At 37.0% G+C, this 16,915-nt stretch overlaps 2 protein-coding genes across 7 annotated transcripts; both read right to left on the bottom strand.

Annotated features, from left to right (window-relative positions):
* Positions 1-58: 58 nt before the first annotated feature.
* LOC146755336 (kinesin-like protein KIF20B) lies at positions 59-8,109 on the bottom strand. 6 transcript variants are annotated; one of them, XM_085525668.1, is made up of 11 exons: positions 7,991-8,100; positions 7,532-7,592; positions 7,167-7,292; positions 5,412-5,567; positions 4,293-4,483; positions 3,714-3,852; positions 2,863-2,985; positions 2,404-2,464; positions 2,043-2,168; positions 1,640-1,779; positions 74-442 (listed from the first exon to the last, which is right to left on the bottom strand). In XM_085525668.1, exons 4-11 carry the CDS (start codon positions 5,463-5,465, stop codon positions 89-91), a joined length of 1,188 nt encoding a protein of 395 aa, XP_085381794.1. In that variant the 5' UTR covers positions 5,466-5,567; positions 7,167-7,292; positions 7,532-7,592; positions 7,991-8,100; the 3' UTR covers positions 74-88. The 6 variants fall into 6 exon arrangements, with proteins under 6 accessions (XP_085381798.1, XP_085381797.1, XP_085381794.1 ...); XM_085525667.1 differs by lacking the exon at positions 7,991-8,100 and having other exon boundaries at positions 7,532-7,634; XM_085525666.1 differs by lacking the exons at positions 7,167-7,292; positions 7,532-7,592; positions 7,991-8,100 and adding an exon at positions 6,764-6,883.
* Positions 8,110-8,808: 699 nt separating this feature from the next.
* LOC146755335 (uncharacterized) lies at positions 8,809-13,132 on the bottom strand. The gene is made up of 3 exons (XM_085525680.1): positions 13,058-13,132; positions 9,416-10,619; positions 8,809-8,980 (listed from the first exon to the last, which is right to left on the bottom strand). The coding sequence occupies exons 2-3, from the start codon at positions 9,868-9,870 to the stop codon at positions 8,809-8,811; spliced, it is 627 nt and encodes a 208-aa protein (XP_085381806.1). The 5' UTR covers positions 9,871-10,619; positions 13,058-13,132.
* Positions 13,133-16,915: the final 3,783 nt, after the last annotated feature.

Below are 16,915 nucleotides of genomic sequence, written 5' to 3'. Positions count from 1 at the left end.
TACTTTCTTAGCCTCATTAAATAGTGATCTATTTTTCAACTGTAATTTTCTTATTGATGTCCCACATACGTGACATTTCATTATGCACTTATGAAAGATCTTTCTTTTTGTGGCCCCCCCATTCCTTCCTTTTCCAAATCAAGCAGTTCTCATATGGGCTTTGGCGCATAAGAAAGCAAGGGGACTTGGACAAGCTGCTCTTATGCACCCTTACTGTTAATACTTGGTATGTAGTTGTCTCCAAACTACAGGCACCAGACAACTCTGCCAGGACCTCATCACTTACGATTTCTGCTTGTTGCTTTCCATAATGTTGTCGGTCCTCAGCAAATTGTTTCATTTCTTTGCTGCGAAGATTCTCAGCTTCTTTTATCTGATTTAGGAGCTCTTCTTTCTCCTCCAGCCACTTTTTTCTATCAGTTTGATACTTAGTCTCACTTTCCTATTTCAAAGAAACCAAAAATGAAATAGTGAGTCATTAAGGAATAAAAGTCTTAAAAGCCAGGTCATCATTAAATAGACTTGTTTCTGCAAGATAACAGAAATATTAGCAGTTTTTACTACAGAATATTCCCAAAGGCAGGTATTGGATAATCATTAGTTCTTTTCCGTTAAAAAATAATCATTTCCAGTATTTCTTATTCAGACTGGAGAGCCTCCATAAAACCTCTCTTTTTCTTTATAAATGTTCACACAAGCTTTATAGAACTTACACCAAAAGTCAGTATAAGAAAAACTCTTTTAACTTAAAAACTTCTAACACTTTACGCTGCCTTGCAGCAGTTGTAGAAAAACTTGCAGCTCCATTAGGGTTGAAAGACAAAGAAAAGCAACATAGTTTACACTGTAGGAGTAGTCTCCTTTCCTATCAATCCTACTGGCAGACATTCTCATATATAGGACAGAGCACCTGAGAAACTGCCTGGAAAAAATAAAAGTCTTTTAACCAAGGAAAATTAGTAGACCCGCAGCCCAACAAAAAAGGCTTCCTGGTGATAAAGTTAGATGATGATTTCGATAGCTTATATTAGTTGCCCAAGCAACTAACAGAAAACAGTTTTGACAAATACACCGTAAGTTACAATTTGCTTTGAGTTAGTATTCCTTTCTTGCAAACAACAATTGTATAACTATACTCTGCTTATAGGACATTGACGTGGTATAGAATGAAGCAATGAATGTTCAACTTTCCCCTCTTCTTGAAAAAGTGAATTGGCTCTGCGCATTAAAAAAATATATCATGAATAAGCTTACTCAAGGTGAAGGAGGAAAGAAGCTCAGAACCATTCCACTAACAGAGTGGATGTAACCTATTGTATACTCACTTAGAAAACTCCCACTGCCAGCCCATTACTTTTATTTAAAAAAACAAACAAACAACAACAACAAAAAATAACATCAGATGGGATAAGACAACTAACTGTTCAGAGGCCAGCAAAAGAAGCACTGCTCATGGCAGCATAATGTAGGGAAGGCTACACTTCCTATACTATGGGGGCATCAGTGATGCCATTCTTAACGTACCACAAAAAAGCTGCACCTGGTCCCTATTGCATGTTGCACTGCAGCTTTTACAGGAAGTTTCTGTAATCAATATAACAGTTTACTTTATCAAGTTACAACTTTGAAGTTAAGTTACCTCCAGCTCTTTTTGCAGCTTTATTAATTCTGTACTGTTTTCATTCAAATTTGCCTCAGCACTTTCGTTGTTCTTTTGCTGCCAGTCACCATTGCTCTGGTATTCCAGTTCACGGTATTTGTGTTTCCATGCAATCAGTTCTACTCAATATACAAAATGAGGTTAGATAGCATATAATTTCAAATATATATTTGAAATACCACACCGATGACTTTTTACTAAAGCAGCTTCGGTTTTATCTGCTACAGACATAAAGAAATAACAGAAGCCTTTAACTACAAGAGAGTTGTTGTTTACTATGGAACGTTAATGCCTAAGTAACAGTCACATGAAAATGGAAGTGGCTATCACAGCACGTCTAAACCCCTTTTGCATCCCTGCTCCCTTTCCCTGGAAAGATTACCTGAAGCTAATTTTTCGTTCTCTTCTAACAGACCTTCAAGCATTTCATCTTGTTCAAGATGCATTTCCTCATCTTCTTCTAATGTCATCCGCATAACTTCAATTATTCTATCCCTTGCACACAGATCTGAAGGTTTGAAAATTTACAGATGAACTCCCTACTAGCTCCCATTATTCTCAAATCAAGATTCTCCCATGACAAAAAGCTCTTTTAAAAGAAATAGAGCATCTCCATTGAAATATTTACATACAAATACATGCAGATATGTTTTAAAATCAAAACATAGAAGACTCAAAGTCATTAGCAGTGTGACAACATTTACACAGATATTCCACACACACACACACAAATAATGACTGACCGTCACATAGTTGATCATAGTCTTTGGAGATATCTTCCATCCTCTCAGTTTCCACCAGCTCCTATATTTCATGTTGAAAGAAAAGCATACACAGTAGAAACAAGCAGAATCTTTAAGACAGCCTAGAATTAATAAGTTTTTCATATAGCATAAATAAGGACTCAAGCTGATAAAAAGAATTTATGGTAAGACATTTCAATTAACATATCGTGATGTCACTCAACAAGATCAGGTTACATGCATGTATTACATATGTATTTACTATGCAGATTACTGTATTTAAAGCAATCTGCCAGTGCTCTGTAGTGACTAATTATTTGAATATCTTTCATGGTCTACCACTAATTTCAGTTGGCCACTTTCATTTTGCTCCAATTTTTTTTTTTTTTTTTACCTTTTTCCTGTTGCTTGGAAAACCTGCATCATTCATGTAATAAAAATTAAGAGCAAGAAAAATACCTGTTTAAGTTGTTGGATAGTATGGTCTTTATAATCCAGCTCATCCTTAAACTGGTTATTAATCCTTTCAAGTTCATCCATCTTGTTCCTGAGGGATTCCTCCACAGAACGCATCGTGGACACCTGTAATGTAAGCACAGCTCACGGTTAATTAAAAGACTTCTGTAATCCAACCTGGCCAAATACTTCTTTGTTAAATAAAGAGGAATTCACAAACAAGTGCTGAGTAGGAAAACGACAGCAAGTGCAAGGTTACCAAGGAAGACATGAATTCATTTTTAAGCTTCAATTTTCCACCCCAAGCACACCCAATAAACTTTCAGACTAAGATCCTGCAAAATGGGTTTTAAGATATCTTCTTGTTTAATAATTAAATTTTAACTATTAGCATCACTGAAGCTGAAACTGAAGAAAAAAATATACATGCTTATATTAAAGAGCCTCTGGAAATTAGTCTATTTCTCTTCAAGTAAATAGCATTCTTCTTCCCAGTTATCAGCGTTTTTTCACAAGACTTAGGTTTTAGGCTTTGGAGTTACCACGGATACCAATGGCAAGTCACCAGTAACGTAGAGATAATAACAGGTCCCCTCCAGAGGCAGATTAGCTATTCTCTTCACAAACCTTATTCCAGACTACCAACCAACTTTACTTTCCTCTGTTCATTATCTATGTGAAACCATGTTTTAACTTCTGGTCCCCTCTAGAGCTTCAATGGCAACTTTACCTAAGATTTGCTGCTAGCCACACTAGTGTGAAATTTCCAGCTTCATAGTTAAAGTTTGAGAAGTTTTAACAGCAGAAAGCCAAGCATAATCTTACAGAAATAAATATCTCAGTTGACTACAAACCTCGCTTTGTACTTGCTGAATTTGTTTCTCGGCATCAGAATGTTTGTCTTTTAGATCTGCATACTCTTCTTCTTTCCTCTGCAAATCTTTTTTCAAATTCAGTACAAGGGCAGAACTCTCAGAAAGAATATTTTCTAGCCTTATGTTAAAAATAAAGAGACAAAGAACATTACTGTTACACATCTCATGGAAACAGCAATTACAGCTTAATCCATGCCCTGACTTCTATTTTCTATTTGTAAATAGACTCTTAAATCTATCTAGACCAGTGACAAGATTTAAACAATTACTTTTGAATTTCAGCTTGCTTCTCATAATCAGATGCTGAAGCAATAAATTATTCAGATGCTATTCTGAGGGATGTACAACAAAACCACCAGAAGTCCCCATATTATTCTTTATTTCCTTGCACACTCCTGTTTTCCCTTGGAACTCAAGTAGCATACCAAAGCATCCTAAAGTAGTAGTTTGGCCATTGATAAGCATGCAGATGCATTAAGTCAAAGGGATGTTCCCATTAACTATTTTTAACTCTAGTTCGTTCTCAAAGGGCTCTAAGTTAACTCAGTGGTTACTTACGATTCTATACGTTGCACTTTCTCCATTTCACTCTTTTCCTTTTCCCGAAGAGAATGTTTCATCTGCTCCAAGCTTTCATTGAAAGCCAAACTTTTGAGCTGTTCTTCCAAAGCTTCTACTAACTGATCTCTCTCCTCACGCCACTTTTGAAGATTACGGTCCTTTTCCTCCAGCTGGGCAACAAGTCTTTCCTAAATGAAGAACAGATTAACAGTGAACATCACCTACTACACACTGAACTGTTCTAACACTTCGGTAGTTAGCACCGTTTTACAGTCTTAGTAAATGTATGATCTCTTCAAGATCCACAGGAGCTCTAGAACTAGTTGCACTACAAACTTACAGAAGCAAAACCATGCTTCTATTAGACAACCTACATTACTCTCCTTGTGAAAAAATATTACTATTATTTAAGAACTTCAATTTGCTCATTTAATGATTACTAATGAGCTTTAGGAAAATAAAGTCACAAAGTGATAATAATACTAAGCTCCTCACATCCTTCTATGCTGCTTGCAGGTCCAGCAAGTCGGGACTAACTACTTCCAGATGTAAAAAAAGCTTTGCAGAATGTACAGATTCACATGTTTAAGAAGTTACATGACAAGAGCCCAGCAAACAGCTCAAGTAACTCAAGTGACTTTGTTATCAGTCACTATTTGGAAAGTGATAAAGGAGCAAAACTGTGACCGTTTGACCAAGTATTTTTATTCAGTATCTGGAGAGAAGTTTGTGGGGTTTCTTTAGAAACTCAATTGCTTTTTCTTCCTTATAAAGGCTTAAAGGCCTTCTGCTTTGCAGAAAAGAGAACAAACAAAAGCTATTGTACAAAATACTTTCTTAGCCTCATTAAATAGTGATCTATTTTTCAACTGTAATTTTCTTATTGATGTCCCACATACGTGACATTTCATTATGCGCTTATGAAAGATCTTTCTTATTGTGGCCCCCCCATTCCTTCCTTTTCCAAATCAAGCAGTTCTCATATGGGCTTTGGCGCATAAGAAAGCAAGGGGACTTGGACAAGCTGCTCTTATGCACCCTTACTGTTAATACTTGGTATGTAGTTGTCTCCAAACTACAGGCACCAGACAACTCTGCCAGGACCTCATCACTTACGATTTCTGCTTGTTGCTTTCCATAATGTTGTCGGTCCTCAGCAAATTGTTTCATTTCTTTGCTGCGAAGATTCTCAGCTTCTTTTATCTGATTTAGGAGCTCTTCTTTCTCCTCCAGCCACTTTTTTCTATCAGTTTGATACTTAGTCTCACTTTCCTGTTTCAAAGAAACCAAAAATGAAATAGTGAGACATTAAGGAATAAAAGTCTTAAAAGCCAGGTCATCATTAAATAGACTTGTTTCTGCAAGATAACAGAAACATTAGCAGTTTTTACTACAGAATATTCCCAAAGGCAGGTATTGGATAATCATTAGTTCTTTTCCGTTAAAAAATAATCATTTCCAGTATTTCTTATTCAGACTGGAGAGCCTCCATAAAACCTCTCTTTTTCTTTATAAATGTTCACACAAGCTTTACAGAACTTACACCAAAAGTCAGTATAAGAAAAACTCTTTTAACTTAAAAACTTCTAACACTTTACGCTGCCTTGCAGCAGTTGTAGAAAAACTTGCAGCTCCATTAGGGTTGAAAGACAAAGAAAAGCAACACAGTTTACACTGTAGGAGTAGTCTCCTTTCCTATCAATCCTACTGGCAGACATTCTCATATATAGAACAGAGCACCTGAGAAACCGCTTGGAAAAAATAAAAGTCTTTTAACCAAGGAAAATTAGTAGACCCGCAGCCCAACAAAAAAGGCTTCCTGGTGATAAAGTTAGATGATGATTTCGATAGCTTATATTAGTTGCCCAAGCAACTAACAGAAAACAGTTTTGACAAATACACCGTAAGTTACAATTTGCTTTGAGTTAGTATTCCTTTCTTGCAAACAACAATTGTATAAGTATACTCTGCTTATAGGACATTGATGTGGTATAGAATGAAGCAATGAATGTTCAACTTTCCCCTCTTCTTGAAAAAGTGAATTGGCTCTGCGCATTAAAAAAAATATCATGAATAAGCTTACTCAAGGTGAAGGAGGAAAGAAGCTCAGAACCATTCCACTAACAGAGTGGATGTAACCTATTGTATACTCACTTAGAAAACTCCCACTGCCAGCCCATTACTTTTATTTAAAAAAACAAACAAACAACAACAACAAAAAATAACATCAGATGGGATAAGACAACTAACTGTTCAGAGGCCAGCAAAAGAAGCACTGCTCATGGCAGCATAATGTAGGGAAGGCTACACTTCCTATACTATGGGGGCATCAGTGATGCCATTCTTAACGTACCACAAAAAAGCTGCACCTGGTCCCTATTGCATGTTGCACTGCAGCTTTTACAGGAAGTTTCTGTAATCAATATAACAGTTTACTTTATCAAGTTACAACTTTGAAGTTAAGTTACCTCCAGCTCTTTTTGCAGCTTTATTAATTCTGTACTGTTTTCATTCAAATTTGCCTCATCACTTTCGTTGTTCTTTTGCTGCCAGTCACTATTGCTCTGGTATTCCAGTTCACTCTATTTCTGTTTCCATGCAATCAGTTTTACTCAATACACAAAATGAGGTTAGATAGCATATCATTTCAAATATATATTTGAAATACCACACCGATGACTTTTTACTAAAGCAGCTTCGGTTTTATCTGCTACAGACATAAAGAAATAACAGAAGCCTTTAACTACAAGAGAGTTGTTGTTTACTGTGGAAGGTTAATGCCTAAGTAACAGTCACATGAAAATGGAAGTGGCTATCACAGTACGTCTAAACCCCTTTTGCATCCCTGCTCCCTTTCCCTGGAAAGATTACCTGAAGCTAATTTTTCGTTCATCTCTAACAGAGCTTCACGCATTTCATCTTGTTTAAGCTGCATTTCCTCTTGTTCTTCTAATGTCATTCGCATAACTTCAATTATTCTATGCCTTGCACACAGATCTGAAGGTTTGAAAATTTACAGATGAACTCCCTACTAGCTCCCATTATTCTCAAATCAAGATTCTCCCATGACAAAAAGCTCTTTTAAAAGAAATAGAGCATCTCCATTGAAATATTTACATACAAATACATGCAGATATGTTTTAAAATCAAAACACAGAAGACTCAAAGTCATTAGCAATGTGACAACATTTACACGGATATTCCACACACACACACACACACAAATAATGGCTGACCGTCACATAGTTGGTCATAGTCTTTGGAGATATCTTCCATCCTCTCAGTTTCCACCAGCTCCTATATTTCATGTTGAAAGAAAAGCATACACAGTAAAAACAAGCAGAACCTTTAAGACAGCCTAGAATTAATAAGTTTTTCATATAGCATAAATAAGGACTCAAGCTGATAAAAAGAATTTATGGTAAGACATTTCAATTAACATATCGTGATGTCACTCAACAAGATCAGGTTACATGCATGTATTACATATGTATTTACTATGCAGATTATTGTATTTAAAGCAATCTGCCAGTGCTCTGTAGTGACTAATTATTTGAATATCTTTCATGGTCTACCACTAATTTCAGTTGGCCACTTTCATTTTGCTCCAATTTTTTTTTTTTTTTTTACCTTTTTCCTGTTGCTTGGAAAACATGCATCGTTCATTTAATAAAAATTAAGAGCAAGAAAAATACCTGTTTAAGTTGTTGGATAGTATAGTCTTTAAAATCCAGCTCATCCTTAAACTGGTTATTAATCCTTTCAAGTTCTTCCATCTTGTTCCTGAGGGATTCCTCCACAGAACGCATCGTGGACACCTGTAATGTAAGCACAGCTCACGGTTAATTAAAAGACTTCTGTAATCCAACCTGGCCAAATACTTCTTTGTTAAATAAAGAGGAATTCACAAACAAGTGCTGAGTAGGAAAACGACAGCAAGTGCAAGGTTACCAAGGAAGACATGAATTCATTTTTAAGCTTCAATTTTCCACCCCAAGCACACCCAATAAACTTTCAGACTAAGATCCTGCAAAATGGGTTTTAAGATATCTTCTTGTTTAATAATTAAATTTTAACTATTAGCATCACTGAAGCAGAAACTGAAGAAAAAAATATACATGCTTATATTAAAGAGCCTCTGGAAATTAGTCTATTTCTCTTCAAGTAAATAGCATTCTTCTTCCCAGTTATCAGCGTTTTTTCACAAGACTTAGGTTTTAGGCTTTGGAGTTACCACGGATACCAATGGCAAGTCACCAGTAACGTAGAGATAATAACAAGTCCCCTCCAGAGGCAGATTAGCTATTCTCTTCACAAACCTTATTCCAGACTACCAACCAACTTTACTTTCCTCTGTTCATTATCTATGTGAAACCATGTTTTAACTTCTGGTCCCCTCTAGAGCTTCAATGGCAACTTTACCTAAGATTTGCTGCTAGCCACACTAGTGTGAAATTTCCAGCTTCATAGTTAAAGTTTGAGAAGTTTTAACAGCAGAAAGCCAAGCATAATCTTACAGAAATAAATATCTCAGTTGACTACAAACCTCGCTTTGTACTTGCTGAATTTGTTTCTCGGCATCAGAATGTTTGTCTTTTAGATCTGCATACTCTTCTTCTTTCCTCTGCAAATCTTTTTTCAAATTCAGTACAAGGGCAGAACTCTCAGAAAGAATATTTTCTAGCCTTATGTTAAAAATAAAGAGACAAAGAACATTACTGTTACATATCTCATGGAAACAGCAATTACAGCTTAATCCATGCCCTGCCTGTTGGTTTCTATTTGTAAATAGACTCTTAAATCTATCTAGACCAGTGATTTAAACAATTACTTTTGAATTTCAGCTTGCTTCTCATAATCAGATGCTGAAGCAATAAATTATTCAGATGCTATTCTGAGGGATGTACAACAAAACCACCAGAAGTCCCCATATTATTCTTTATTTCCTTGCACACTCCTGTTTTCCCTTGGAACTCAAGTAGCATACCAAAGCATCCTAAAGTAGTAGTTTGGCCATTGATAAGCATGCAGATGCATTAAGTCAAAGGGATGTTCCCATTAACTATTTTTAACTCTAGTTCATTCTCAAAGGGCTCTAAGTTAACTCAGTGGTTACTTACGATTCTATACGTTGCACTTTCTCCATTTCACTCTTTTCCTTTTCCCGAAGAGAGTGTTTCATCTGCTCCAAGCTGTTTTTCAGCTGCATAACTTCTTGAATCAGATTTGCTTCTTTGCTACTTAAATCTTCAACCTTTTTGTCTGCATTAGCAGACTTCTCCTGCAGAGTAGCTGTAACTGTCTCCAGATTAACAATAATAGATTCTTTTTCTTTAAGTAATTCATTGAGTTTTGACACATTGTCTTCCATTGTCTTGTAAGCCTCCAGGCGATATTCAAGCTCTCTTATTTTTACCTCACAGTTGGCAACTTCCTCCTGAAATTGTGCAATCACTCTGTGATCTTCTGCAGTCTTTTCTTCAAAGTCCTGAGTTTTCTTTTCTATTTGCTCATGTAACTGATTCACAAGATCATCTTCCTGACTAGTATGAGTTGTAATCTCACATAGCTTCATTACAAGTTGACGATTATGATTTTCAGCATTATTCAGTCCCGCCTTTAGGTTTTCATTGTCTTGAAGCAGTGCTTTGATGTGCTGACTTTTTTGTGAGGAAACATCAACAATACTTCTGCATACTTCTCAAATCCTTTCAAGACTATAGTTAAAGGAGAGGTCCTGCACAAGATCTGAGATGGAAGAAGTCTGTGACTGAATGCATGCAGAACTAATTTGAGATGTCCCTGGCTCATCTTTTTCAGAGTCTGAGGAATCCTTTACACTGACAAAGTCAGTACCGATGGCGTGAAACTCTAAGTGACATTTGTATAATTCGTCTAATTTGGTCCGCATTTCTTTTACTTGTGACACTTTATCAATTATATATTCTTTGGCAACTTCTATGTTGTTAGTTAGTTGGGCATTTTTGTCTTCTAGTGTCATATTTATAGATTTCTGTTCATCCAGTTCAGAAGCAATTTCCCGATAGTCAGCTTGACCCTGCAGAATTTTTTCACGGAGGGTATCAGCTGTTTCTTCAGAAAAAGAAAGCTCAATATGCAGGCTTGTTACCTGCTTACTGAAATCTTCTTTTTTATTTTTTTCTCTTCTGCATTGTTCTTCAAGCACAGTTAAATGACGTTCCAAGATTTCAGTTCTTTCCCTCAGTGCTAGTACTTCCTTTCGGTACGTGGAGCACTTTTGTTTCATGTGTTCAATTTTCTTTTGCTCTACAGTGTTCTTTTTCTTTCTCTCATTTACAACTACTGTAAAACAAACAAACAAACAAACAAAAAAAAGGGAAAAGGAATGTAGCTCAGATTGATTAAAATCATTATTACATAGCAGTTCACAACACCAAGTAGCAACTTCTAAGTGAAAAGCTGTCGTAATATGCAAGCCATGCCCTCACATCACATAGTATTTGATACTAGTGAAGGAATTAAAGTCCTCTGAACACGTAATCAGGTGCCTCAGATTTCTATACAGAATTAACAGCAAAAGGTTTTCAGTCTGGAAGAACACTTTTACCATGGCACTACTCAAACCTTCCACTCCACACCAGTAGAAAATCTTATTAGATCTAAGAAACATGGGAACGAGATAGATAATTCACAGCTATATTCTTTCTATCTTCCCTGCTTCAGCAATCCCTATAAGGCAGCCAGGAATCACTCCATCTACATCTAAATGGTAGATAAACAGTTCTCTAAGAAATTTTATTCCAACTCACAGTCCTCTTACTTTCAAAAGAAAGATAAAACCCTGGACAAGTTGATCACTTAAGTGTTGATATCTGTCTCTCTTATTCAGTTGATCTCTAAACAAAATATGAGGATTCCTACTTCTGTCCACACTTACTCTTTTGCATATAAAGTTCACGCATAAAGTTGTACAAATTTGCAGATTCAAGTTTCCATAAATATTCCATTTGCTTGGGGCTGTTTTTTTCTTTAACTGGTGAGCAATTAGCTAAAATCACATGCATTTTCTTTCTATCAAAAGCGACTTCTGCTGTATTTCATCATTGCTTTAGAATCCAGTTATGTCCATTCCATAATATGCATACTTTAAGTATTAAAAAAAATAAGTCAAGACTTACTAGGGATTGTGTCACCACAACAATATATTCCATGGTGATTCTTGTACAGTCCTTTTATTACTACAACTACAGAAATGCAGAATTTTATAGCGCCCACGTGCAGCCTGCATTACATACAGATTCACATGTACTGCATGGAAACAGCCTCTTAACTCATCTGAGGAGTTTTATATACAGCCCTCAACTGATTTAAAAGTCTTACTGAAGAAACAGCAGTGGCATATTCCACCCCAAACCAGGTTTTGGGTTTGATTGCTGCTCCCAGCAACACTAGTGAGGGGAATATGATTTATAAGTAATCTAAACACTTTATGCTGAAAACAACAAGCAAGCACTAAAGCAAGATAAATAAGACTAGGGAGAAGATGTGTAATGTTCAGTCTAGAAGCTCCTTACACAGGAAGTAGGGAAAAAGCATTATTACAGAGCATAGGAAACAAGACCTAAAAGCTCAGAGAATGGTGTAAATACCCTGAACTTGAAGCTGAGATAACCTAGCATCTCCTAAAACACTTTTGCTCGTGCTACTTATATAACTAATTCTACAAAAGAACCAGCACAACATACCTGTGCTCATTGTTCTACTGTGTATATTTAACATAGCTAAAGAATATATATTAAGCAGTTTTTGAAATTGGATGCTATTAATACTCAAAAATAGAAGAAAATTTTAACATGATTGAATACTCAGTACTTCTTAACAGAAAACTTCATGCTGACATTGTGACTATCAGCTACCCATTTTAATTCCTATGTGGAGCATTGCTGTCATTAATTTTTAAATGAGAGCTTTGGTCATATGATTAGAACAAACCCACTACTATTTGGAGTATGGAGGAGTCCACATCCCTCCCTCAGTCTCTGGTAAGATGCTTATATGTGATGCCATTCAGTGGTCACATTAGGATTCAATATTTATGCCAAATAAAGGCAGCAGGGACAAATCATCCAAGAACAGCATCTCATCCAAAGAAGGCCTTGACTTTCTCCCTTGCACATATTTTGCAAGAGGAATACAAGAAAGGAAGGGAATACAGCTAAGTTTTAGATTTTCCCTTCTACATTGTATATGCCTTCCGTAATTCTAGGAACACTGATGCTCAGCTGTGCCCAGAAGTGAAGTTAAATGCATCAGAGCTTATCCAAACCATTTTGCTCAAATATTGCCCATGAGTGAGCAATTAGCAGGTCGTCAACAATTTTGATAGTTGCTTCAGGAAAAACAAAACAAACAAACAAAAAAAAGCACTTGAACAGCTGATGCTACTCAGAAGATCAGCAACAGCAGTTGAAACAATCCTAAAGAAACTGCTTTAAAACTATTACCAAATCTGCAAGTGCATCAACAGATGAGGAAAAAGCAGCAAAAAGGAAAAAAATAGTGCAAAAAACTTTTATTCTTAAGCATTCAAAAATGAACAGCATAGGACCTTCTGAAAAAGGGATATTTACATAACAGTTACTTCTATTTACAGTTTAACACAGTGGCTTTTCTCCTTATACCATAAGGTACGCGCTTCACAGCCTTTTGCTTCCTATCCGGAATAGGAAGCAATTTATTGTTTTGGAAGACACCCTGTTCAAGGATGGAAGAAACTGTACCTTTCTTTGGAGGTGGCTCTTCCACAGTAGGCTTATCTTCATCAGTACTGCGCTTTCTTCCCACTTCCAACTCAGTTTTCTCTTGTTTCAGTGCTTTAACTGAAAGCACTGAAAATTGGCTGCTTTCAGTTCCTTTATTAGTGTTCTCTTCTGCCGGTTCTGCTTTAATGGTAGTTAAATGGTAGGTAGTCTTTTCCTGTATTGATATAAGATCAGTTACATTGAAGCTTAACAAAAGGAGCACTTAAGTCTCAGTAATCTTCTGTAGGCAAATATTTACACAAAACCATACAGCTAAAATATTTACCCGGTGACTCTATAGACATCAGTTACAAATCTCAATAGCAGACAGAACAAGTACACCTTCAGATAATGACAAGTGCAATACTCGGTAGAGTATACAAGGGAAAGCAAGAGCCTAGCAGGTTACAAAGTAAAAGACTTGCACACAATCAAGAGCTTACCAGTTTATCAAAGAATTTCCTGTTTCCAAGAAGTCAACAAAATTACAAACATGGTCAAAGAGCAAATGGTCAGCTCTCATACAAGTTCATCACATCACACTTCTGCTAAGCTGCTAAAATCACTTTCATCGTGACAGATATAATCCAACCTTAAAGCTTAGTCAGCTCTGTCACGCATATTTTAGATTGTGTCCTTGACCACAAGTGAAGCTTCCTTACTTACAAGATGACGATTGTTAAGCCATGCTGGCACTGCCAAGGACTGATTATTCATCTTTAGTAGCTTATGAAAAGAAAAGCCTCAGAAGTGTTCAGGCCACACAGTTTCACAGATAGAGTTGGAGCCTTGTTCTTGGAAGAAGTAATAGGTGAGGACATGACTACTCATCACAGTCAGCTTTAACACCATGGAAATACTAAGTTGCAGTGATGCAGACAGTCAAAGACTAAGAAGGGTCAAGTTGCTAAGCTTACAAGGTTAGAGATCTGAGTGACAGAATTAACTATAAATGTTTTCAGAGCTACTTCAGGCTACCAAACATCAAAAAATGAACAAAAACCACCAGAAGTGGTATGCACACATACTTAATCAAGCTAGTCTTCACATATTCAGTAGCTCGCAGTACATTAGTCAGGATAAACTTTTATGGACTGCATAGAACGTGGAGATATCCTGAGCATTCATAGCATTTTAAGCTACCACAAGTTGGTATTAAAACAATTTTACACAACATCTTCTTGATAAAGTTACCTCAGTTGCTTCTTTAAGTTGCTCAACAGACTCATCCAATTTAATCACCTGCATTTCAAAGTCTGTAACACACAGAAAAGGTTGTATTACATAAGTAGCCAATAGATAGTTTATTAAATAATCAATTTTTCCAGATATTCTAATGTTTAGGTAGCTTTTGAACAGATTAATTAATTTGCATGTGGTCTTCACTTATTGGGAGTGATTCAAAAGTTTTCTATATTTCTTGGAACGAAAACATTGCATCAACAAGACATAAAGAAGAGTAGAGATTATAATATAAAAGTAAAAATCAAGATATAGACATTTAACCCCATACTTACCAAAGCGTAAAGCTGCTAGTTGCAGTTTAAAGGAGAGGGGGAAAAAAAGAAAAGAAATAACCAAAAACCGTGGAATTGCTGAACCTGAATATACTCAAGGAACAAACTATCACTTATCTACAGGCTATGGTTCCAAAGGTAGAACATCTCCTCTAATTCCTACTCAAACTGGTTATTTCTCTTTTAGATTAATGAACTATTTCTGTCTTCTACCTTTCACATCGCATAACTCACCTTTGTTCTTCTGCATCAGCTCTTCTTCAGTTTTAAGTAGTTTGGTGTTTTTCTCTGTTAGCTCTTCTTTGGTCTCCATCAGTTCAAAGTTAGTTTTCTCCAGCTGCTTTTCAAACCAGCCAATATCTTCCTTCGGGTCCCCCAGGGATACAATGGAACTATGTGCTGCCTCAGCTTGCTCTTTAATATCCATGACATCATAATGCACAGAATCAAGAATGCCCTCAGGATCAACACAGGTGTCAGGCACTATGCTATGTTCTCCACCCTGAAACGTAATTTATAATCAGTTAAAACTGGTGAATAGCTGACTACATAATACCTGTTATTTCTACAGATAGTCTGGATAGCCACGATGAAGACAGCCATACAAGAAGTTTTTAATTTCAGCTTCAAAACCCACCTCACAAATTCACATACAACATGACAGTGATTCGTATGGGGGGAAGATAAGTGGCATTCTAGTAACAGCTAATATATTTTATAGTATTTGATGACCACACTCCCTTTTTTTTTTTTTTTTTTTTTTTTTTAAATATTACCCCAGATTGATCTCCTTCAAATTTAACGTACAAGTTCGGACTCCCCTTTTCTTTGTATACAGCGTAAATTTTCATTTTGTGTTGCAGAAACAAGGAAAACGCCCAAATTCCCAAAGCTTTCTGAAACTGTTCTTAAGGCTCAGCAACTATTCCTGCTAGATGAAGAATAGATGTATCTTGCTCATCATACAGCAACACAGCATGCACTTCTTTGTAAACAGCCTTGTGTTTCTATAAGATGTGCCCATAACATTTAAATAGTAAAAAGGAAAATATTTAAGAAAAAAAAAAGGAAAATATTTAAGAAAAAAAAAAAGAAAAATACCAGGGTGTCATGGTTTAATAATTTTGTAATTTTGCTATCAGTATTCCACATCATAACATCATATAAAGCATGAATAATTTTACTGCTCCCGAACACTTGCAGTATATTGATGATATTGTCGTGTGGGGCCATACAGCAGCAGAGATTTTCAAGAAAAGAAAACAGATAATCCAAATTCTTTTGCAAGATGGTTTTGCCATTAAGCGCAGCAAGGTGAAGGGGTCTGCCCAGGAAATCCAGTTCTTAGGTGTAAAATGGCAAGATGGGCATCGACACATCCCAGCAGATGTGATTGACAAAATCACTGCTATGTCTCCTCCCACGAACAAGACAGAGACCCAATCTTTTCTGGGAGTAGTGGGCTTTTGGAGAATGCATGTCCCAAACTACAGCCACATAGTGAGCCCCCTCTATCAGGTAACACGGAAGAAGAATAATTTCTCATGGGGTCCTGAGCAGCAGCAGGCTTTTGAGCAGAGAAAACAAGAGATAGCCCGTGCCGTGGCCTTGGGGCCAGTACGGACGGGACAGGATGTAAAGAACATCCTCTACACTGCTGCTGGAGAGAAAGGTCCCACTTGGAGTTTGTGGCAAAGAGCTTTAGGAGAAACCCAAGGCCAACCCCCGGGACTTTGGAGTCGAGCATATAAGGGCCTGAGGAGTGCTACACTCCAACTGAGAAGGAGATCTTAGCCATGTACAAGGGGGTTTGGGCTTCTTCTGAAGTAGCTGGGACAGAGGTTCAGCTCCTTCTAGCACCTCGCTTGCCTGTGGCCCCCCTGTCACGGACACAGGTAGATTTTTGTTTAAACCGTGACAACTACCCAGAATGCAGCATAAGGGAATTTTTGCCTAGAACTCTGGAGGACTATTTTTAACTCAGAAAGGTCAGAGATAGAAAGTTCACACTGATTTCTGGGTCACCAGCCTCACCGTACATCAGCATTTTTGGTTTTTAAATGATACATAAAGTTCTCAATGGCACTGCTCTAGTCGGTAGTTCTTTCCCTTTCCGTGCAGCTCGTTCTGCGCATGGCTTGTGAACCGCTATTCAGGCCAGACAGCTGCAGCCCCAAAGACCTGCCATAAATGTACAAATTCTACCAGGATAATGTCTTGGTAGTGGAGAAACAGGATGCGCAGTCATATGGCTCTCACACATACCTTGTACAACCAGCTTGGCTCTGGACTGGGCATTACCAATGTCACAGGTGTACAC

The sequence above is a fragment of the Coturnix japonica genome, chromosome 33 (genome assembly GCF_054131305.1).
Source record: "Coturnix japonica strain WE chromosome 33, WE-NBRP24, whole genome shotgun sequence".
Lineage (NCBI taxonomy): Eukaryota > Metazoa > Chordata > Aves > Galliformes > Phasianidae > Coturnix > Coturnix japonica.
This window is presented reverse-complemented; position numbering and strand designations above follow the sequence as displayed.